The sequence below is a fragment of the Lemur catta genome, chromosome 1 (assembly GCF_020740605.2).
Source record: "Lemur catta isolate mLemCat1 chromosome 1, mLemCat1.pri, whole genome shotgun sequence".
Lineage (NCBI taxonomy): Eukaryota > Metazoa > Chordata > Mammalia > Primates > Lemuridae > Lemur > Lemur catta.
This window is the reverse complement of record NC_059128.1, coordinates 111,708,596-111,731,925: the sequence shown is the minus strand read 5'-3', so window position 1 is coordinate 111,731,925 and position 23,330 is coordinate 111,708,596. Positions and strand designations below refer to the sequence as shown.

General features: G+C 56.3%; 2 protein-coding genes across 2 annotated transcripts; one reads left to right on the top strand and one right to left on the bottom strand.

Moving 5' to 3' along the window:
- Positions 1 to 11,658: 11,658 nt before the first annotated feature.
- On the top strand, positions 11,659 to 19,025 carry FCER2 (Fc epsilon receptor II). The gene is made up of 11 exons (XM_045547529.1): positions 11,659 to 11,729; positions 11,866 to 11,979; positions 12,813 to 12,926; positions 13,171 to 13,224; positions 14,076 to 14,138; positions 14,371 to 14,433; positions 14,574 to 14,636; positions 14,741 to 14,830; positions 16,763 to 16,914; positions 17,055 to 17,161; positions 17,459 to 19,025. The coding sequence occupies exons 2-11, from the start codon at positions 11,958 to 11,960 to the stop codon at positions 17,649 to 17,651; spliced, it is 921 nt and encodes a 306-aa protein (XP_045403485.1). The 5' UTR covers positions 11,659 to 11,729; positions 11,866 to 11,957; the 3' UTR covers positions 17,652 to 19,025.
- A 1,103-nt stretch (positions 19,026 to 20,128) lies between these two features.
- TRAPPC5 (trafficking protein particle complex subunit 5) lies at positions 20,129 to 22,871 on the bottom strand. The gene is made up of 2 exons (XM_045547450.1): positions 22,196 to 22,871; positions 20,129 to 20,739 (listed from the first exon to the last, which is right to left on the bottom strand). The coding sequence occupies exon 2, from the start codon at positions 20,728 to 20,730 to the stop codon at positions 20,164 to 20,166; it is 567 nt and encodes a 188-aa protein (XP_045403406.1). The 5' UTR covers positions 20,731 to 20,739; positions 22,196 to 22,871; the 3' UTR covers positions 20,129 to 20,163.
- Between the last annotated feature and the right edge of the window lie 459 nt (positions 22,872 to 23,330).

Below are 23,330 nucleotides of genomic sequence, written 5' to 3'. Positions count from 1 at the left end.
GATTCCCAGCTCTGGTGAGCTCTTCATTTATCCCAGAGACCTTGGTGTGATCCCTGTGAGTGACCCCTGACTTCTCAAGTGATCTCATGGCACTATGACGCCCTCAAACCCAGGGGGTAACCTGCACTGGGCCAGGAGGGCTTGAAGGTAGGGCCACTTTGCCACTTAGTGCTGTTACTTCCTTAGCCCCTGAACCAGCCTCAGCTTGAAGCTTGGTTCAGAGGGTTCTGGGAACACAGGAATGAGTCAGATTCCGTCCTTACCCCCTGAGACCTCCCCATTCTGGTCTAGCTGGGCACAGGAACAATGTGACCAATGATTTCATGGAGGAATGCATGGAGATGATGCATTTGGAGGAGCCACTTTTGTCCTTGTTGGGGCAGGGAGGACAGTGCTGAGATATTGCAGTGGTAGACCCTTTCCTTGAGAAGACTGTCACCCCATTGTGGAGATTACAAGCATCCTGAGACAAGGCTCTAGGGTAGGTAGGGGAAGGGCTGCCCCAGGCACCTAGAGCTTGTGACCATTGGGTGGGGTGATCAAGAGATATATTCCAGAGAAGCTAGACTTCCCAGGAGCAATGGGATTTCAGTGAATGAAGCTGGGAAGGGAGGGCTTTGCAAGCAGAAAAGCCGTGAGAGCTGGGTGCACTGGCGCGTGCCCGTAGCCCCAGCTACTTGGGAAGCTGAGGCAGGAGGATCACTTGAACTCAGGAGTTCAAGGCTGCAGCGCACTATGATGATGCCACTGCATTCCAGCCTGGGTGACAGAGAAAGACCTTGTCTCTAAAACAAAAGAAAGAGAGAGAGAAAGAGAGAGAGGCTGGGAGGTTGGAAGGTGTGGAGATGGCTGAACTCACACAGGGGTGTGGGTTGCACAGAGCATGGCTTTATTAATATCAACCAGGGACTTTTGATCTGAATTCACCCTGCACTCCCGAGGTTTCCTGCTTCTATCCTGAGGAGCTAGGGGTTCTCCAGGAATTTCCCATGGAGACAGGTCCAACTGAGGGGAGTGACAGGCTAGCAGCTTTTAGTTCTGTGCAGACCTGAGTCTAGAACTACAAGCTGCTGGGAGCCCCCAGGCTACCGGGCTATTACAGCATCGACTGAGCAGGAAGAAGAGGGGACACCTTCCACGTTCCTTGGCCAGGCAGAAACCTGGCAGGGCTGCAACTAGGCAACACTCCAATCCTTTTCTGAGCCCTTTTTACCTGCAGCTCAGAGCAGGCACTGACCAGGAGCTGCCTGACTTGCCTAGAGAACTGAACAGCACACTGATGGATTTCCAGACAGCTGGTTTGGAAGACCAGATGAGTTTCCCACTGCTGCTATAACAAATTTCACTGGGTCAAAATCAAAGTGTCACCAGGGCCAGGTTCCTTCAGAAAACCTCTAAGGGAAAAACTGTTCCCTTGTTTTTCCCAGCTTCTAGAACTGTGTTCCTTGCATTCCTTGGTTCCTGGCCTCTTTCTCCATCTTCAAAGCCACTAGGGTAACATCTGGCTTCAGTGGTGACAATGCCTTCTTCTGTATCAAATCTCTCTCTCTGCCTCCTGCTTAGAAGAACACTTGGGATTGCATTTAGGGCCCAGCCAGAAAATCCAGGATGATTTCCTGTCATCCTGCAGTGCAATTCTGTCACTGACCACCCGGAGTTAGTCCAGATTCCACCTGTGGGTTATGGACACCTCCACAGGTTAAAGACACAGTCACTGACAAGACTGCCCTCATTTCAGATACCAGCCACAAGTTCCAGGGTCTCTAAGACACTCACATTTCTGACCAACTCACTTCAAATTCGGGGCTTCTTATGACCTGTTCAGGTTCTGTAGTTCACTGAAATGACTCCCAGTACTTAGGAAAAGTGTTACACTTAGCGATTACAGTTTTTTTTTTAATGATAAAAATTAGAACAGGACAAATGAGGAGACACATAGGGAGAGGTCTGGAAGGGTCCCAAACACAGCTCCCATATCCTTGACCCATAAAATCAAGACACACTTACCTGAGGCCAGTGGGTATTCTGGCTGCCAACCCACCTGGGAGTCCCTGTCATCTGGTTACTCCTTGTAGTAGGAGGTGCAATGGCCCATAAAGATATCTATGTCCTAATCCCTGGATCCTGTGAATATCACCTTATACACCGGTGATCCTAGCACTCTGGGAGGCCGAGGTGGGAGGATCTCTTGAGATTAGGAGTTTGAGACTGGCCTGAGCAAGAGCGACACCACCATCTCTATTAAAAATAGAAAAATTATCCTGGCACGGTGTCCTGCACCTGTAGTCCCAGCTACTTGGGAGGCTGAGGCAGGAGGATTGCTTGAGCCCAGCCTGGGAGACAAAGCAAGACTCTGTCTCTTAAAAAAATAGTTAAGATGGTAAGTTTTATGTGATGTGTATTTTTCCACAATTGAAAATTTAAAAAATTTTAATGCACTTATTTCAAGCTTACAATTTAATGAGTTTTGACAAACATATACATCTGTGTAACCACCGAGACATGGAACATTTCCATCCTGTAAAATTCTCTCCTGCCTCTCCCTTGTTAATCCCAAACCCCAGCCCTGCCCCAAGCCACCAGGGATCTGCTGTATATCCCGATGGATTCGACTTGTCTTTTGTAAAATTTCACATACACTGGCTCATACAGTACATAGTCTTTTGTCTCTGGATTCTTTCTCTTGGCACGATGTTTAAGACCCACCCACATTTTTGTGTGTATCTATAGTTGCTCCTTTTTATTTTACCGAGTCGTATTTCATTGTGTGGCTGGACCCTGACTCCGTCATCCATTCACCTTTTGGTGAATATCAGGGTTGTTTCCAGTGTGAGTTACTATGAGTTCAGCTGCTGGGAATATTCTTGCACAAATATTTGTATGGATCTAATAAGTTTCCCCTTCTCTTGGGTAAATAGCTGTGAGCGGGTCCTATAATAGATGAGCATTTAACTTGGTAAGAAATTAGCCAACAGTTTCCCAAAGAGGTAACACCCATTGTCTGCTCCTGTTGCAATATATCAGGGTTCTGGTTGCCTGGGGAAGTTCTTTTTTTGACCCAGGAGAGACTTCAGCCATTCTAAGCCCAGGTGTAGGGACTTATTTTGGAGCAGAGCAGGAGGGACGGAAGTGAAGGCGGAAGTTGAAACAGATAATGGACAAAGGCAGGAAGTGGGAGTAGCTAACACATGCGTGCTTGATAACACCTCTTTTCACTGGATGAGATTGGGGGCTGGGAAGCAGAGTCCGGAGGGTCTCTGATATTTGGAATTACAGCCCTTAGGCTGCCTGGTCAGAGACAAGGAGAAGGGTTGGTGACTGTACCGCAAGGAGGGGTTTTCTGGAGACAAGAACAGATGGATGGAGGAAGTTGGCCAGAGAGGAAGTGAGGTTCAGGGATGTGGGGGTGGGTGAGCAGGTCTCCAGCGAACAGGGGCCCTTTCACTGACACAATCATTTTCTCATTCACTGATATTTCTCGAGCACCTATTCCACACCGGGTCCTGGAGTTCCAACAGAATACAAGGTCAGGGTCACTTGACCCAGAGGAATCTGAAAAACCTTAGGCTGAACAGAAGCAAACTTCCTCAAAAGAGTATAGACCGTATGAGCCCGTTTCTATGAAGTTCTACAACAGGCAACTCTACCCTAGGGAGGGAAAAAAGCAGGAACAATGGTTGCCTGGGAGCAGAGCTAGAGATTGCCTGGGAAGGGTGGTGAAAGGCTTTTCTGAGGCGACATTCTGTATATTGAGAGGAGTTCAGATGACACTGCTGAATGCATTTGTCAAAGCTCAAAGAAAATGCACTTGGGATTTGTGCATTTCATTCTACATATTTTTTGGGGGGTGGGCATGGTGGCTCACGCCTGTAACCGCAGCACTTTTGGAGGCTGAGGGGGAGGATCATTTGAGCCCAGGAGTTCAAGACTAGCCTGGGCAATATAGCAAGACCCCATCTCTACAAAAAAATTTTAAAATTAGCTGGGTGTGGTGGTATGTACCTGTAGTCCCAGTTACTTGGGAGTCTGAGGCAGGAGGATCGCTTGAGCCCAGAGTTGGAGGTTGCAGTGAGCTATGATCACACCACTGCACTCTAGCCTGGGTGACACAGCAAGATCCTGTCTCAAAAGAGAATTATATATATTTGTGGTGTACAACATGATGTTTCGATATATGTATACAGTGCAGAATGCTAAATCAAACTCATTAACCTGTGTATCACCTCACATACTTATTTTTTGTGATGAGAACACTTAAAATCTACTCTCTTAGCAATTTTCAAGTATACAATACATTGTTATTAACTATAAGCACCGTGATGTACAACAGAGCTCTTGAATTAATTCCTCCTGACTCACTGAAATTTTGTGTCCTTTGACCAACATCTTCTCAGTCCCCGCGACCACCACCACCTCCAGCCTCTGGTAACCACCATTTTCCATAATTTTGGCTCAAAAGAAAAAAAATTAGGACAGTGAAAAGCAAATATTGGACCCCAGTTAATGTTCTGTAGGCTATAGGCTGAAGTAAACTCACTTCTGTAATTTACTTTGAAATGCACTAAAAAATAAGATGGATTGTGGATTGAGGGTGGTAGAGGGATGGATGGATGGGTAGATTTGTGATAATACAAGTGTAGAAAAAAAAAAAAATATATATATATATTAGAGACAGGATCTCACTCTGTCACCCAGGCTGGAGTGCAGCGGCATGATCGTAGCTCACTGCAGCCTTGAACTCCTGGGCAGAAGGGATCCTCCTGCCTCAGCTTCCTGAGTAGCTGGGACTAGAGGCATGAGCCACCATGCCTGGCTAATTTTTTTGTAGAGATGGGGTCTCACTATGTTGCCCAGACTAGTCTTAAACTCTTGGCCACAAGTGATCCTCCCACTTCAGCCTCCCAAAGTGCTGGGATTACAGGTGTGAGCTACTGCACCTCACCTAGAAAATATGAATTGTAGAATCTAGGGACAGGTTGTTCATTCTAAAATTCAACTTTTCTGTAAATTGCTTGAGAGTTGTCAAAGTGGAATGTTGGGGTTCAGGCCGTGGTTTCTGCCCTCCAGGGGCTCACAGTCTGGCAGAGAGAGGAGGAGGAGGTGGTAAGGACAGATAGAGGGGATATGCCCATGTGGTTGAGGTTGGACGTGGAAAATTGTGGAAAAGCAACCCCTCCCCCGCATTTCTGGGGTACGGGGGTGAAAGTGGGATCTGCCTTGGAGAGGCAGAGGCCAAGGGGGCTTGTACTGGGAAGCGGGGGGTTGAGGCAGGGTGGGGCACCTTCCAGCCGTTCCCCGGCCCTTTCGGCAGATGTCCCCACTGACCGCCCCCTGAGTAATCACAGGACCACCCTCTCTAGGGCTGAGTCAGCAAGTCAGTGGTGACCTTGGAGCCCAGCCAGGGTTTCCTGGATAGACCAGCCCTACTGTCACCCCACTTTCCAAGGAAATGGTCTTGAGACAGAGCAGTCTGTTTTTATCAGCCTCCCACCCCTGTCCCCGGATCCCAGGAAACCCCCTCAGATCCCAGGGGCTTCTTCCCAGAAAGACAGAGGAGGCTGGGGAAGTCCCCAGGGGGCTCTCCGAAGAAGTGGGGACAGGCTACGCTCTCCTCCAGCACTTCCCTACCGAGCTTATCCCCCAAGACCCCACGGTGACTCTCACCTCCCCTGCGGCCCTATAGCCAGACACAGGTGGCTCGAATGGACGGATTTGGCAGACGCTGACAGAAAGCTCAGAGTTTGAAACCTGTTCTTGCCACGTCCTGGCACTCTCTGAGCCTCAGCCTTTGCATCCATTAAGTAGGAATAATAGTAACAACATCATCTACCTCCTAGAGGGTACTGCGGTCAGGTGAATAATGGCCCCTAATAGATGTCCCCGTCCTAATCCCCACAACCTGTAAATCTGTTCCCTCACACAGCAAAAGAACTTTACAGATAAGATTAAATGAAGGATCTTGAGATGGGAGATCATCCTGGATTATCTAGTGTCATCACAGAGTCCTTGTAAGAGGGAAGCAGGGCTTGGCATAGCAGCGTGCACCTGTCGTCCCAGCTACTGGGAGGCTGAGGCAGGGGGATGGCTTGAGCCCAGGAGTTACAGGCTGCAGTGAGCTGTGATGATGCCACTACACTCCAGCCTGGGCAACAGAGCGAGACCCCGTCTCTACTAAAAATAGAAAAATTAGCTGGGCGTGGTGGCGCTTGCCTGTAGTCCCAGCTACTTGGGAGGCTGAGGCAGGAGGCTCCCCTTTCCACACACAACCACCTATGGGAGATGACTTCATTTATCCCCAATTTACAGATGAGGAAACTGAGGCCGGGAGAGGATTGAGTCACATGGCAGGTAAAGGGTGCGGCCTTTACTTACCCACAACAGGGGCTACCCAGTGGGGGCAGTGACCAGGTGTGTCCAGCAAGGGGCAGCACCCCAGCCCCCACCTCCATCCTGGCAGACCGGGCACCCCCGCCACGCACACACAGTATTGCATCCTCTCTGAGAACTGTGGGCATTCTTGGAGAGAAATCTCCAACCCTCCCAGGCCAAGCCTGGAGTCTCTCAGAAGTCCCAGGAGGGGCTGGCTTAGCTTCCTGGTCCCTGGGGGTGTCCTGGGGCTTGGGAGGGTGGCGGGGTGGGAATAGGCAGTGAGGCCAGAACTCCTTCCGTCCTGGAGCTCAGGGTGTGGGACTAGCCCACCTCCGTGTCCCCATCATCCTGAGGTCTCCTGGCCACACAACCCAGTTCCCCCCAACCTCTGCCCACACCACCCCCAACAACACACACAAACAAAAGCAGCCCTAGTTGGGCTGCAGGAAGGCAAAGTGCAAATCCAGTTTCTTCTCGTCCCACACCTCCCTTTCCTCTTCCTGTTGACCTGCTCCTGGGTGAGAGTCGTGGGAGGAGGGTGCATGTGACTGACCACCGCCCTGGCCCCTCTGGGAAGGAGGCACAAGTCCCACCCTTGGGGAGCTCCCAGTCCCAGGAGGGAGCTTGGGCTGGGGGAAGGAGGGTCCGCAGACACTGCAGGCACTTGCAGAGTCTCTGAGGAAGTGGGCTGGGGAGGCCAGTGGCCGGCGGGGTCTGACCAGGCGGGGCACTTGAACTCAGGGCTGAGGGAGCTGGGGCTTTGTGCCCAGGGCAGACGGGGGCCATGGAAGGCTGTAAGCAGGAGGAAGATGGAGTCAGGGGGCTGCCATGCAGGGAAGGGACTGAGGAGGGGTCTCAGGGAAACCCTAGAGTGGGCTGTTGTGACAGCCTGGTGGGGGTGGGAACCCTAAGGAGGGCTGTCATGGGGGCCAGGGGGTGGGAAAAGGGGGAGTGAGTGTTTCACGGGGACAGAGATTCCTTTTGGGAAGATGAGAAAGTTCTGGAGATGGAGGGTGATGGTTGCACAACAGTGTGAATGTGCTTAATGCCACTGAGCGGTGGACTTTAAAGTGGTTAAAATGGCAAATGTTATGTGTATTTTACCACAATTAAAAGAGAACAAACAAACAGAAAAGTACCAGTCCTGGCTGCCAGGAGTGGTGGCTCACGCCTGTCATCCCAGTGCTCTGAGAGGCCGAGGCAGGAGGACCCCTTGAGGTCAGGAGTTCGAGACCAGCCTGAGCAAGAGCGAGACCCCGTCTCTAACAAAAATAGAAAAAATTAGCCGGGCATGGTGGTGGCATCTGTAGTCCCAGCTACTCGGGAGGCTGAGGCAGGAGGATCACTCGAGCCCAGAAGTTGGAGGTTGCAGTGAGCTATGATGACGCCACTGCACTCTAGCCTGGGCGACAGAATGAGACTCTGCCTCAAAAAAAAGCAAACACAAAAACAAACAAACCCACTCCTTTGTGTGCATCTAGTGGGTAGAAGCTAAACATCCTACAATGCCAGGACACACACCCCCCATAAGGAATCATCTGCCCCGATGACGTCAACAGCGCAGAGGGTGAGAAACCCAGCTGTGAAGGCACCTCCTCCTGGAAGTCCCCCTGGATTTGACACACTGACTGCCCTTCCCCTCAGCACCTCCCCACACACCCACACAACCTTCCCTTCTTCCCCTCCCTCGCAACACCAGGAGAGGTTGAAGGGGGTGGGGCATGGGGTGAGCCCGGGGCTGTGTCCCCATGAGGTTGGGGGATCAGGGTTCCCAGCGCCGGGCGGTGGGGACAGGGGTGCTCCTTCGCTGGGCCCTGTCCCAGGTGCTGAGGCTCTGTGATCAGTGCCGCAGCGTGGCTCTGCCCCGCGCACAGCCCGGGGTTTGGAGACTAGAGCGTCGTGGGGTTGGAGCTGCAACTGAGTTGGGATTCGGGTCAGTTAAGGATGGGATGCCGGCCAGGGATTGTTTAGGGTTGTCATGATCTGACCCCAGACCCAGCCCCGGCACCTCCCCCGTCGAGGATCTGGAACCCAAAAGAAGAACTGACACCCCCAGATCTGGAGCCCACATCCGCATGGCTTTGTGTTTTTCCCCCAAAGTGAGCAAGACGCCTGTTAACACCGCAGAGGGGAAGCGGGTGGGGCGGTCGCGTGACTGGGTCCCCTGGGCCCCCGCAGCATCCTCTTGTCAGAGTGGAGCTCTTGGCAGGGACCCAGCAGGCAGAGCTACCGCGCCCAGGAAGGACATGGTGGGCACACGGTGGGCACATGGTGGCCTTCTGCTGGGGTGCCCGGGCCTGCAGAGCTCTCCAAAGCTCGGAAACACCGAACTCCAGCCTTGTCCTGGATCCACACCTCAGTTCCTGTGTCCTCAACACAGCCTGACTGGACTTGTTCCCAAGCTTCCTCCTTCTCTTCCCTGTGTCCCCATCGTGGGGACAGCCCGACTGTCCACTCAGACACCCCAGTGGAGGCCCCGGGCATGGTCCAAGCACTTCCCGGGCCCCCAGTCCCACATCTTACACTTTACCAAGGCCCAGTTTTTCTCAAACCACCTGCTTCTCCCTGTCCCATGGCCACTGCTCCTCTGCCCCCAGGACCAGATGACAGCTCCCTCTTAGGGGCTGCTTTGACCCAGGGACAGCCTCCTCCCTGGCCTCCCATGCCTGCCTGGCCCCCAAGATGGTCCCCTTTGGGGCCTCACCTCCTGCCCCACCCCCTTGAGCGTTCCCTCCTTGTCCCCACCCCGCCTGGCCTCAAATGCTGCCCTTCGCCCACCTGGCAGCCCCCAGCAACCTCTGCCTGCTCCTTAACATCTACTTCCTCAAGCTTTAGCCCAGATCAAAGTCAAGAAGGACATTTGGGGACCCAAAACGAACAGCCTCGGACCACCAGAGTCATTTGTTCAACAGGCATGTACAAAAGGCCACTAGATCCAGGGTGAACGAGTAAGGCATATGGTCCCTGCTGTCCTGGAGTGCACGGTCCAAGGAACATTCCAGCCAGGCCCTTCCCTGATGTGGTGGGGACACATGTCCAGCCCCAGTGGTTGGCCTAGCCTAGCCTGGTCTCAGCTGGGAGGTGGGACATGGGGTACATACAGGTGAGCTTTTTCTGGAGTGACAGGTGTGGGTGGTGGCCCATCCAGGAGCAGAGGTTTGGGAAAGGGTGAGTGGGGACAGAGGTTAAGGATCAGGGGACAGGTTTTAGGGAAGGCACAGTGGGCAAAGTGCCAAGGAGGCCCATGTAAATAGGAGGTTGTGTGGCACAGCGGTTAGGGCTGCAGATGCCCAACCCACCCTGCCTGGGTTTAAATTCCAGCTCTGCCGTTATGAGCTGTGTGACCTTGGGCAAGTTACTTAATCTCTCTGTGCCTCCCATCCTTCATCCATAAGGCAACACTGATAATCCAAGCATCAACCTCCTTGGGTGGGTGTGAAAATGAAATGTGTCAACCCATGTAAGACACTAGGAACTGTGCCTCGTGTATGTTGCTACTAAATTAAACTATACAACAAAACTGTCAGTATTTGACCGGAATGTTATCTCTTGTGTCTTTCTTTTTCTCTTCTCTCTCTCTCTCTCTCTCTCTCTCTCTCTCTCTCTCTCTCTCTCTCTCTCTCTCTCTCTCCCCCCTCTTTCTGTCTCTCACTTTCTGTGTCTCTCCTCTTCCCTCCCTCCTTGCCACAGTGGCATCATGGTGTAGTGCGCAGTAACCTTGGTTTGAATCCTGATTCTACCACTTCTCTCCGCCAGCACTTTGGAGACGTGGCCGACCGTCTCGGGGCCTCGCTTGGTTTGCTTACCTAAGAAATGCAGATAATAATAGTATGGACTTTACTGGGTTGTGAGGAAACATGAGAAGAGGCCATGCGTGTCCTGTTGTTGGGGTGGCAAGCCCACGCTTAGTGGATGAAAATAGGAGCTGCCGGTGGCTCTGCTGCCAGAAGGAAGTATCTCTCTTCCTGCTTCAACCTCTCTCCTTGACGGCCCCTGGCGACTTCTTCAATCGGCCCCAACGCCTCAGGAGGACAGGGACGCGCTCCAAATTCACGTGAGTGAGTGTGTGGCTGTGTGTGTCGGGCTGGCAGTGGGAAGTGGACATCGAAGGTTTCTCGAAAGAAACAGCCTTGGGCCCAGCCGCGAGAGCTGACCAGGAGGAGATGAGAGCCAGAGAAGGGAGGTGAGTGAATCGCGGCAACAGTGGGGACAGAATCTTGAGGCATGTGGGTACCTGGTTTGGGGAGGTGAGAGCTGGCCATCTGGCATGACTGAGCAGAGTGCACTCTTGGCAAGTGCACTGGGAGCTGATCGTAGAGGGCCCTGGGGAGCCATGGAGGGCTACAGGCAGAAGCAGGATCTCTTGGGTTAGAAAGATGGCCTGACATTTACCAACAGACACCCCACCACTGTGTGACATGGACAAATTACTTCCCTTCTAGCTCCCTCCATTCCACTGAGAGAAGCTTGCAGAGTGAGGACATCCCCCAGCACCCTACCAGTAGGTTTACTGAGCACCTACTGTGTGCTGGCTCTTTGCACACTCCCAGTTTACAGATGAGCAAACTGAGTCACTCACCCAGGGCTCAGTCATGTCTAGCTGCCTCTCCTGCAGTTGTGGCCCCAGGATGGTGACACCTCCGGCCTCCTCCTACAATACTGGAGGAGTGGCCAACCCGCACCTCCAGCTTCCCAGAGGCTCAGAGAGGGGAAGGGACATGACCATGGTCAGGCAGCAGGGGGTGAGTGACCTCCAGGTTTATCTGACCCCAACGCCCATGCTCTTCAGCACATAGTAGGGGTTTTAAAGTCAAAGGACTTTACAGATGCCCTGGGCACATTGGCAGAGGAGGAAGCTGATGCCTGCGTGACAGAGCCTCAGCATTTCCCTGCAGGATGTGGCAGAGGCTTGGTAAACATTTAGGACCTGAAGACCCACTGTGCGCAGCACCCCACTGAAAGCCCCCCATGTATCATGGTCTCATTGGATCCTATCATGACCTCAGGAATTGAGTGCTGTCACCAGCCCATGTTACAGAGGGGAAAACTGAGGCTCAGACAGGCTGAGTGCACAGGCAGCATCATGACAAGAGGTGGCAATATTTTTGGTGTTTACTATATGCCAGACCACGTTCAAAGCGCACTGAGTATTCCCACGAGCAGACCACTGACCAGCAGTGTAGGTATTATTACCATCGTCATTAAAAGAAGTTTGAGGTTAATTAAGCCACTTGCAAAGATCTCGGCGGGAGGGGGCACATTTATTGAGCACTTGCTGTGTACCTCGCAGGTGATGGACTCTGGGGTGCCCGGCTTCCAGTCTCAAGCTGGTGTTCCTCAACCCCAGCTGTGTCTCCCAGGTAACCGACCTATTGATTCCAGGTGGTGTACTAAACAAAGTCAGTAACTGGTCACCAAGCCCCCAAAGTCCCAGAGGCTGTCCTGTGCCAGTAACTAGAGCTTGACACCTCTCCCCAACTGTCTGTTAAACCCCAGATCCTAGCCGGAGCTGTGACTGTGCCCACTGAGTGGACTGCCTTGACAGGTAGTGAGCGCCCCATCTCTGGAAGAATCCAAGAAGGACCACCATGGAGGAAAGCCCATACTCAGGTGGGAGGACTTTCTGGTGCTAATACCGGAAAAAGCAAGGCCCCTCACCTGCTACTTTTCACCCAGGAGAGGAGGGGAGGCCCCCAGTGCTTCTCTAGAAAGGAGGGAGAATTTCTAAGAAAGGCCCCAAGGGTGGGGGTAAGGAGGTGAGCCCTGACTGGCCTTCCTGGCGCAGAGCCAGGCAGGAGAGGAAGGCGGGGGCCCCTCCTTTTTCTGACTCAACACCCTCCCAACAAAAACGGCTCCAGCTGGGGAGCTGGGAGCTTAAGACAGTCAGAGGCCAAGCAGAACAGGAACCCAGAAAAAGTGGAATTCGGCATGAGTCCTCAGAGCAACGGTGAGGGGAGGGGGCTGGAGGGCCACAGTGGGGCACCAAGGTAGAGATCTGGGGGCGCTCAGGTATTGGGGGTAAGGCCTGGGGGTTCTGGGGAGTGGCTCAGATGTGGGGGAAGAACCGGGACCCAGTGTCCTGCGCTTAGGGAAGGGGCTCAGGGTTGGGAACAAGCATCAGGGTAGAGCTTGAGGGCCCAGAGGTGTAAGGGTGGGGGCTGCGGGGGTCAGACTCGGGAAGTGGAAAGGAGGATCCAGCTTTCTGGAGGTGACGCTGGTTGGAGGGGGACAGTCTCAGCTTCTGATCCCAGGTTTGTCTCTCTGGGCAGTGACTTGGACCTGAGTCAGGAGCGGAAGTTGTGCAGAGGGAGCTGGGGGTCCACTGAGACTCTCTGCTTCAGTGTGGGCTCCAGACAGGCTCCCAGGGATATTGGGGGCTCTGGGGCATGGGCAGAGCCGGAGCCCATCCTCACCCTGTGCCTCCCATTATGCGCCCCCTGTAGGGTTCTCAGAGTCGCCCAGGAAGCGGTGCTGTGGGTGGGGGACACGGCTTGCACTGCTGGGGCTGGCGACTGCCGCCCTGTGGGCCGGGCTGCTGTCCCTGCTTCTTATGTGGCGTAAGGATACCCCCAGCCCCGTGTGGCCCTCCCAACCCTCTGAGCCCTTCCGTGTTCCCTCCCAGACCTTCTCCCCATGCCCCATCCCATAGAGCCCCTCACCCCAACCAGCACCCCATTTTCCACCCTCTGAGCACCTCCCATGGGTGACGCCCAAGGCCTCCATCCCCAGCTCGGAGGAGGGGTGTGGGAGGGTGGGACCACGGGACAAACTCCCCTGCCCCTTTTCTCTGCCCCTCCCCAGACTGGGACACCCTGCGGAGTCTGAGACTGCTGCAAGAGACGACTGCCCGCAACGGTACAGAACGGAGGGGCCGAGCTCGGGGGTGGGTTGAGGTGAGGGTTAGGACCCCCAGCTGTCATCCTGCTTCTGCCAGTGACTGCCATGGAAATGCCCCTCTCTGGACCTCATAGTCCCCCTAGGAGCCAAAGGTCAGCCTATGTTTCTCCCTACCCTAGGCAGGGGCTACCCAGCCAGCAAGGCTTGGAGAAGTGCCCGACAGCACCTTAATACACACGCTCCTCGACTTACAATGGGGCTCTGCCCACAATGCGCCCATCATACACCAAAAATATCAGAAGTCAAAAAGGCATGGCTAGTTGGAGACTGTGGCTCCCTGCCATGACCCAGGATTCGCAAGAGAAGTACCATTGCCGCTGAATGCATAACTCTTTGGCACCATCCTAAAGTCCAGCCACTGTGAGTTGAGCCATCGTAAGTCGAGGACCATCTGTATCTGTAGACAGCAGGAGTTATGTAACTGCTCCATGCCTCAGTTTCCTCATCTGTGAAATGGGCACAAGTTTAGTGCCATGAGATGGCAGCCAGCAAAGACTCGTGACGTGCCCACTGCTTTTATATTTAATCCTGGGTGAGGGAAGGGTACACATGTTCGTTCTAGTTTTGCCTGTACCTGCCTGAATAGGAAGGAAGGAAGGAAGGAAGGAAGGAAGGAAGGAAGGAAGGAAGGAAGGAAGGAAGGAAGGAAGGAAGGAAAGAAGGAAGGGAGGGAGGGAGGGAGAGAGGGAGGGAGGGAGGGAGGAGCTATTGTAACTATGTGAGGGGAGCCTCTGCGGTGGGGCCAGGGTGGGGTTCAAGGACCCGCCTTTGTGATTCCTGAGGACACATCTTCTTTCCTGCTGTTCCAGTCTCTCACCTTTCCAAGGACTTGCAAAGACACCAGCATGACCAGATGGCCCAGAAATCCCAGGGTGAGTGACCTCCGGTTAGCATCTGGAGCGAGAAGGGGGAGAAGGTCTTGGATGACCCAGGGGGACACAGAATGTTAAGACCAACTGTGCCCCCTAACACCTGTGAGCTGCAAAACGAACAAGTGGCCCTAAGAACGCAGGCAAAGAAGGAGTCCAAGGGACCGGGTCGGGGGAGAGGGGGGAGGCTCCGAGGACTTGCTTACTACTAAGTCCCCCTGCCCCCCGCAAACAGCTGCCCAGTTGTTGCAGAACATGGAGGAACTCCGAGCTGAACAGAAGAGAATGAAATCTCAGGGTGAGAGACCAGGGCGGGGGTGCGGGGCCAGACTGGGAGGGAGAGTGGGAGTGTCCCACAGCCACAGCGTTGGGGGTCGGGGACCCTCCGGTCTGTACCCATCACCCGGGAGACCAGCCCTGCCCTTCAATGCCCGTCAGACTCCGAGCTGTCCGGCAACCTGGACGGGCTCCAAGCGGACCTGAACAACCTGAAGGCCCAAGGTGAGGCTTGGGAGGGAATCGGGGGGTGGGGGGCAGGGAGGGGACAAGGAGGGGACCTGCCGGTCGGTCTCTGAGCCCTGCTGCCCTCCCCGCTTTCCCCCAAGCCTTGAACGAGAGGCGCGCAGCCGCAGATGTGCTGGCAAGACTCCAGGAGGAGGTGGCGAAGCTGCGGGTGGAGCTGCAGTTGTCAAAGGGTGAGGCTGTGAGTCGGTGTGCAGGGCGGTGTGTGGCCGCTCCCGGGGCTGTGGGTGTGCCGGCAAGTGTGAGTGACAGCGTGGTGTGAGTGTGATGTGAGGCAGCGTGTCAGCACACTCGTGTGGCCCGAGTGTCATTGACGAGGGGTGTGCTTGGATGTGCGGTAGAGCTGTGTGTGACGTAGGATGGGACTAAGTTTATGGCGGGGCAGGACACACAGGGCGCACAGAGGAATGTCCCTTCTGACTCCAACGGTGTCCCTCCACTGATCTTGGGGGGTCCCACACAATCGTCCTGCCTGGGTGAAAGCAGTCCAGCATTCTCCTCCTGTCTGTTCCCTTTGCCGCTGTCCTCTGCCTGACATAGCTTAGCAGGAGGTCACCAGCAGGATTCCCCTGGCCACAGCCCTCATGGAAGATTGTCTGCCCAGGCCAGGGGGTAGAGCGGGTAACGTCTGCAACAATGGGACAATGAGGATGGTGGCATCTTCCCCAGGGGTGGTGGCCATGGGAGGCCAGCAGGCTGCAAAGAGAGCAGACATTCATTCATTCATTCATTCAATTGCTGTACCTTTAACGTGTGGTGGGAACCGGGATTTTACAACCCTGCTGCCTGGCCCCAAACCAAAACCCCTGCCCTCGAACTGTGGTCTTGCACCTCTGGGAAGCCCCAGCTGCCCCGACCGGGTGAGAGAAGAGGAAGGATCTTTGCTTGGTGTGAAGGAGTCTCGTCCCTTGGGATGTGGGAATCCCAGCAAGAAACCCTACTGTGGTCCCTTGGGGACAGGCGGGGGACAGGGGATTCTGGGTCATGCTCACTTCTGACAGGTCACCTCCCAAGTCCTACCCAGTCCTTGAGGTCCCCTATGGCCTGGGGTCTGACTGAGTCCAGCTCTGAGGCTGTGACCAGGTAACAAACAGCCAAGACTCCTTCCCCAAAGTTTTCTTTAAGGGCCCAGAGATGTCCCCTTCCTGTGTTAACAGCACACCCCCAGAGCCCTGCAGTCCCCCTTTTCCCTCCCTGTTGTCTCCCCTGGCTGGTATGCCTCCAAGGGGAATAAAATCATCTCAACTTCCCAGAAAGTGGCCAGGAGCTCTGGTTTGGGGGGTGCCACCAGCGAGGGTGGCCAGGGCTGCTGGTGAGGACAGCGCCGGGAGAAAGTGATGCTGGAGTACTTGACCGCAGCGCCGCCCCATGCTGCTGCCCTTGGTGGTTAAGGTGTGGCTGGCGTGGTTGGTAAAGACAGTGTTGGCCGTGGGGAGGGTGGTGGGGACACGTCACTGGCGGTAGCAGGTGCCTGTGGTCGTGATGCTGGTGATGAAGTTGTTGACGTTGGAGGTGTTTGTGGCAGTGGCGGTGGTGGCTCAGGTGTTGCTAACCCTGAAGGTGTTTGCGGTTGAGAAACTGCTGAGTGTGGGACTCACAATGTGGTGATCATGTTGGCGATGGGGTGTTGCCGGCCATGGTGGTGGTGGTGGTACCTGGTGTTGGGCATGAATATGTTTGTGGTGATGGTGTCGGCGGTTGAGGTGTCGCTTGCCACAGATGTATTTATGGTGACGGTGTTGGCCGTTGAGGTGCTTCAAGCCACGAGGTGTCTGTGGAAATGTCAGTGGAAGTTGAGGGGCCGCCACTCGTGCGGCGTTGGCAGCAGTGGCACTGGGCCTGCCATTCTGCTAACCGCGGAGGTGCTTGTGGCGATGGCGTGGGTGGCGTGGGTGGCATAGGTCCTCCTGCCACGGAGCTGGCCGGCGTCATAACTCCAGGGAAGCAGGCAGCCTGCAAGACTATTAGGTGGCCCTGGGGTGGGTCAGCTTTCAGCCCAGACCCTAGGAGTGACCCCAGGAGGACGCTGCCCCCCCACCTGCCCACTATGCCCATGGCGCCCACCTCGGTGCCCACTGCCCCCCTGAGCCCCTCCTCCACCCCAGGCGCCACATGCGACACCTGCCCCGAGAAGTGGGTCCATTTCCAGCAGAAGTGCTACTACTTCGGGGACGGTGCCAAGAAGTGGCTCCACGCGCAGTATGCCTGCGAGGACATGGGGGGACGCCTGGTCAGCATCCACAGCGCGGAGGAGCAGGTGGGCCCGGGCTCTGCAGAGGCCGTGGGCAGCATGGCACAGGGGTGGGGGGCGAGGGGATCCCACCACCCCAACCTCTGTGGCAGGCGGGAGGGACCCGGGCACAGCTCCCCAGTCCTCCAGCCCTGTCCTGCCCCCAGGACTTCCTGAGCAAACGGGCCGACTGGCAGGGCTCCTGGATTGGCCTCCAGGACCTGGACAGGGAGGGACAGTTCACCTGGATGGACGGGAGCCCCATGGGCTACAGGTGAGCAGGCGGGGGTACCACAGAGGGAGGAGCTCTGGGAGGGGTCCCACCACGGAGGAGTCAGGGGTCATGGAGGGGCCTCTGGGGTGCAGATGAAAGACTGAGACCCCAGGGGATGGGGAGGATGCTCCAAGCACAGATTGGGGGGGGGCGAGTCTTGGGCAGCAGGGGAAGTGGTGAGAAAGGGGAGAGGGAGTCCCCAGGCACAGACCCAGAAAGGGGGAGCCCATGCTGAGAAGGGGGGGCCCTGCCCCCTGTCCCTTGCCCCAGCCTCTGACCTGAAGCCTTTCCCGCCAGCAACTGGTACCCCGGGGAACCCAACAACCAGGGCCAGGGCGAGGACTGCGTGATGATGCGGGGCTCGGGCCAGTGGAATGACGCCTCCTGCCACAGCAAGCTGGACACCTGGGTGTGTGAACAGCTGGCCACATGCGGGCCACCCGCCACCTCAACCCCCGAGGGGCCCCCAGGAACTACTCCGAGCCTTTGACCTTGACAGCTGCCTGCCCACTCCCTCTGTGGTCTTCCCCCCGCCACCCCTCACCAACATGGAACAGCCAGGCCCAGAGCGGGACCCTCAGGACCCTCCGCTGAGGCCTGGATGCCTCTGTGGCCGAAAGGGCCCTGTGACATTTTCACCCCCCCCACAAACTGGGGCAGCTGGCCCACCCCCAGCTCCTCTGCAGCCCCTGCCCCGACAGACTGTCCCCACTACTGCCCTCCCCAGATGCAGCACCGCAGGACAGGACCCCCAGCTCAGGCAGCGAGACCTCCCGCCCAGCCTGCATCAACACAAAGGGGCGATGATGGCCCCACAACCTGGTCCCCTCCTCAGAGGCCTGGCTGGGTCTGGTCTGGCCTCTAGGTGTGGCATGTGGCAGCCGTGAATTCTAGAGCCTGGTGCCTGAGACCACCTTTGACCATTGTGAGCCACCGAAGTGCCACCAAAGTGCAATTCATACCTTCCCCATCTTTTGTATGCTTTCCTACTTCGTTACAACAATGTACTAGGTGGAGCTGGCAGATGAAGACTCTGGGGTCTGGCAGACTCCCTGACAATACTATAGAAGGCAGTGGACCACCCTGAGCCGAGTTCCTCAGTCTAGGGCTGCCGGAGGAGGTTGACACATGGCAAGTGCCCAGAACAGGGCCTGGTATACGGAATGGGCCACTAAGTGCTGGCTGGACAGGTTGATGGGGAGTTGGAGGCCAGTTCAGGTCTGGAGGTGCCGGCTCCAGCCCCGGGCTAGGCTGGGCTGGGGTCAGCCCATGCCCGAGGCCACAAGCGGGAGGGAGGGAGGTCAAGATGGCAGGACATCCCTCATCAGACTATTGCTCAGGCCAGTGCTGGGGTCATTCATGCGTCCTCCCTTCCCCCTGATCCCACCTCCAAGTTCTGTGGGCTCCACCAACCTGACCACGCTCACAATCGGCTCACAGAGAAAACCAAAGTCCTACAGCATCCCTCAGTGACCGCAGAACCCATCCCACCAGCCTCCTCACTGTTCCTTGGACATGCAGCCTCACCCCCACCCCAGGGCCTTTGCACATACAGTTCCCCCTGCTGGTTCCATCCTCTGAGTCTCTGCTCCTGGTGGGGCCCATCCTGAGTGTCTCCCCACTCCCATCTGCCCTTAAATTACACCTCTTGACTCCCTGTCCCCCAGTCCCCACTGTGCTTTCTCACCGTGACACACTTCCCCTTTTAACAAAACCTGCCATTGACTGATTTTCTGTCGCCGGCTCTCCAGTTAGAATGTGAACCTCAGGAGGGCAGGTGCCTTTATTCTCAGCGTTGTGCCCATGGCCTGGCACAGGGTAGGTGCTCGATAAATGTTTGTCAAATTAATAAATCTGTGTGACCACGGACAAATGACTTCTCTTGGAACCTGGTTCGTGGCCCAGAACACGAGGTGATGCCACTTGCCTGGCCATGGAGGACTGGTGCTGGGTTCCCTGTCCTCATTCTCCTCCTTCTCCTCTTCCTTTGGACTTGTTAGAAATACAGATTTTGAGGCATGCCCCAAACCTGCAGAATCTGCAACTCTGGGAGTCGGGCCCTGCCACCTGCAATAGACAAGTCCCTAAAGTAAGATCCAAGAATGCCCTGGGGACCTTCCTAAAATGCAGTCTTGGACTCAACGGGTCTGGGGCAGGCCTGAAGGTCTGTATTTCTAACAAGCTCTCTGGTGATGCTGGGACCACACTTTTGAGAAGCAAAGGTTTAAAGGAGGGGGACAAGTGACCACCCTCTGCATGTCTTACAGGTGGACAGCCAGGCCCGCTTTCTTACATACTGTCTGTGGCCACTTTGGCTACATCAGCACAACAGAGAGGTTAGACAAGGCCAGATGCAGTGGCTCACACCTGTAATCCCAGCACTTTGGGAGGCCGAGGCTGGAGGATCGCTTGAGGGCAGAAGTTTGAGACCAGCCTGAGCAACACAGCATGACCCTGTCTCTACAAAAAATGAAAAAATTAGTCAGGCGTGGTGGCGCATGCCTATAGTTACAGCTACTAGGGAGGCCAAGGCCAGAGGATCATTTGAGCCCAGGAGTTTGAGGCTGCAGTGAGCTATGATGATGCCACTGCACTCTAACCTAGGCGACAGAGTGAGATCCTGTCTCTATTAAATAAATTAAAAAAAAAAAAAAAAGGCTAGGCAAGACCACATGGCACAAACTATATCTGGTTCCTTTTGCCAACCAGTGTCTAAAGGAGCCTGTCTTAGCCTGAATCCTCCACCAGGAACACCCCACCAAGACAGCCTCCGATTACAGTTCCAGTGAGTACCAGGATTGCCCACCAGCTCCTCCTGCCTGGTTTATGTCCCCACTGCCTCTGGCCTCACCCAACCCCCAGCCCCCTCTGAAAGCCCAAGCTCCACCAGACCACCCCCAAACCCCCACCCACTCTCAGGTGTTGAGTGAATCTGAGGCCCCCACACAAGACACAGACACACTGGGAGAGGGGGCGCTCTGCATCCTTTATGTCCCACAGGGTCAGCGGCCCTCCAGGGCCCGGTCTCGAGCGATGACCCCCTCCTCAAACTTGATCATGAGCGTGGTGCCCTTGTGCCAGTGTGCCGTGACCTTGGCAGGGAAGCCGCTGTGCGTGAGCACAGCCTCCACGATGCCCGCCGTGAAGCTGGCGCAGTTGAGCGTGCTGTTCTCCTTGGGCACGGAGATGTACGTGTTGATGAGTGGCTCGCGCTCGATGATGTAGAAGGTTCGTGCGTCGTCGTTGGCCTGTTCCAGCTTGTCGGCCTCCTTGCCAAAGAGCGCCTTCCACACAGCGCCCTTGACGAAGAGCAGCGCGCCCAGCACCTTGGTCTCACGCCGGGCACCCTTTTCGCGTGCCACCAAAGCATCCAGCACGCGCGCGCCCACCTGGCGGCCCAGTGCAGCCAGGCGCGCCTGCAGCTCGGCCACCGAGAAGACCCGGCTCTGGCAGTGCTGCACCAGCTCGGAGAAGAGCAGTGCGAAGGCGCTCAGGCTCACTTCGGTGCGCGGCCGCGCCAGCGCGCGCTCCAGCAGCGCCGACTTCCCACGCGTAAAGCGCGCCTCCATGCCGCCGCCCTACGGGAACACAAGGAAAACAGGGTATCAAGTGCTATAGGAAGGGAACCTGGCGGGGAGGCCCAGAAAACCCAGTCGGGCCCAGAGACAACTCTCCCCAGGGGCCTTGCCACCAGGGTGCGCTCCAGCAGACTTTCCACCTGGGAAGAGATGAGAAGAAAAGGAAGGACCAAGTTGCGCATAGACATGCCTCCACGCCTCCATCACGCTTAGCCAGAGAAAGACAGATGGGGAGCGGGCAGACATACACCCTCAGCGGGCACAAAGGGCTTGGGGGGTAAGGTGAGAGGAGAGACACGAGGGCCACCATAAATGGGAGCTGGAAAGCACCCCACCCTCGCGCCTTTGTGTCCCCCTCCACCACCTGTGGGAGTAACTAGGAAACTAGTGCATGGGGGGAGAGGCGGCAGACCGAAGGCATGGAAGGGACACAGGCAATCAGCCTCCCCCACCATGCGCTCCAGCACTGACTACCCTGGGGGACTTTCCTGCCCGCTCTCTGCAGAAAGCCAGAGTAAGGTGAGGGTGGGGTAAGAGTGTGTCAAGACCAAAGGCCAGGATAGTTGGGGGCCTGGGGAACAGGCGAGATCCATGGGGTAGGCCAAGAGGAGTCTTGGGTAACCCCCAACCCAAAGCGCTCGGGCAGCTGATTTGCCACGCAGGAAGCCCGCGTCCTTTGCAACATGGGTGGACTTCGGTTCTACAAGCTGGAAAGAGGGGCCCAGAGAAGGCGTTGGGAGCCCCCCACCCCCACCCATGCTCTCCAGAAAGGTAGCTGAGCAGGGTGAGAAAGTAGAGGGAGGGGCGTGCTGTCAGTCCCTGGGGTTAGGGAAGCCAGGAGAGGGCGCTGTGATCCTCCCATCCGCGCGCATGAAGCCACAGCTGTCGGTGAGCGGAGAGGAAGATGGGAAGCGGGATGTTGGAGAGGGTGGGGGGGACGGGGCGGGGCGCTAACCTCCCACCCCACTCTAGCCCAGTCCGGTGGCGGGGTCGGGAGGGGCAGCTGAGAACCCCACCCCCACCATGCACGGACCCAGCCAGGGGGGTCTGGGGATGCCAAGGCGACCCCCACAAAGTCTGCATGGCAGTAACTGGGGGAACTAGCGGGGGGAGGGAGGGTCCCAGTGTGGGGACTGGGGGACCAGGGGCTTCGGCCGCTCCAGCTCGCAGCCGCCACCAGGCGCAGGGCCCAGAGCGCGCGAGATGGGAATAGGGAGGGTTGAGACCCCCCCCCACTAGGCTGCGATGAGGGTGGGTGAACTCGGGGCCCCGAGACCCCCGCCCCGGACCTCTGGACCGGGGAGGAATCCACCCCCTCCTCGTCGCACCCCGGGGCGGGGGAACCGGGGACTGAGGACGCCAAGACCCCGGCCCAGGACACACAGGTCCTCAGGGAGACGGCGGGGAGCGGACAAGGCCCGGCACGGGCAGGGGTCGCGGGCAACGAGGGTCTCACCGAGAACCGCGGCCGTCCGCTCGGCCGAGCTGCTTTACGGCGCCGTAAAAGGCGCGGCGTGCGCAGGCGCGAGGCGAGCCAGGCCTGGGTGGGCGGGGCACGTGCGGCGGGGACCGAGGGCGGCCGCAAGGGGGCGCGCGTGTCCGCTGGGCCGGACGGAGTGGCGCGGGCAGTGGCTCAGATCGCTGCTCTCCGCGTGGCCAGGGGTGTGTGTCGCCGGCCTTGGGTGGTCTGCGATGAGAGGGACAGTAGCGGGGTCACCTGCTCAGGGACACACATATGACAGTGGGCACACGTCTGTTGTCTCAGGGGCACATGCATGCCCTTCTGCACAGACACGTGCTCTTGTCTCTAGGGGCACTTATGTCCTTGGGCACGTGTTCTCTTGTCTCAAGTACAGCCCTAAGCCATGGGGCATGGCACATTTGGGGTCATTTACACCTTGGGTATGTGCTCAGTGGCGCGAATACGCTCGCAGGTGCAATTACACTCGTGGGTACACGCTTAGGAGCTCGTATATATCTGTGGGCCCAGGTACACTCAGGCAGACATTGTACACTCGGGCCACGTACCCTCGGGGGCACAGGGGCTCAGTGCCACGTTCACGGACACACAAGTACTCACACAGGGCATTCATGCTCACTCTCCCTGGTGTCCCAGGGTTTTCACTCGTCCCATCCCCAAGTCCAAGCACTTGGAAGACTCTCCCTCCTTCCAGCTCCTGAGACCCCTCAGCCGCCCCAGTAACTGGTCCCAAAGCCACGTGGTTTTCCCTCGACTTTATTCATTTATCTTCCCCAATCACAAAACGTGAGTGTGGAAATAAATGGACACGAGCACGTGCGTATATGTGCCCTGAACACACAGGGTGACATAATTGAGCTCTAGCACAGGGAGTGCAAGGCACACACTGCGACCCTCACATTTATAGCAGTGTGCACCACACACCTCCCACCATGACATGTGTATACACACAACATACCACAGTACACTCATGCACAGGACAAGGAGACAGGCATGTGTGATGCATGTCACCAATACTACACTCACAGTGACACACTGACACTGACAGCCACCCACCATGACATGCCTATCCTCACGTATGTCACGTGACAGGGACATGCACACCACACTC

Excerpts from the sequence above, each read along its gene's own strand:
- FCER2 (XM_045547529.1), top strand. The coding sequence starts at position 11,958 with ATGGAGGAAAGCCCATACTCAG. Across the intron at positions 12,927-13,170 it reads GTCCCTGCTTCTTATGTGGC|ACTGGGACACCCTGCGGAGT; the intron begins GTAAGGATACCC and ends GCCCCTCCCCAG. Across the intron at positions 17,162-17,458 it reads GGGAGCCCCATGGGCTACAG|CAACTGGTACCCCGGGGAAC; the intron begins GTGAGCAGGCGG and ends CTTTCCCGCCAG.
- TRAPPC5 (XM_045547450.1), bottom strand. The coding sequence starts at position 20,730 with ATGGAGGCGCGCTTTACGCGTGGGAAGTCGGCGCTGCTGGAGCGCGCG.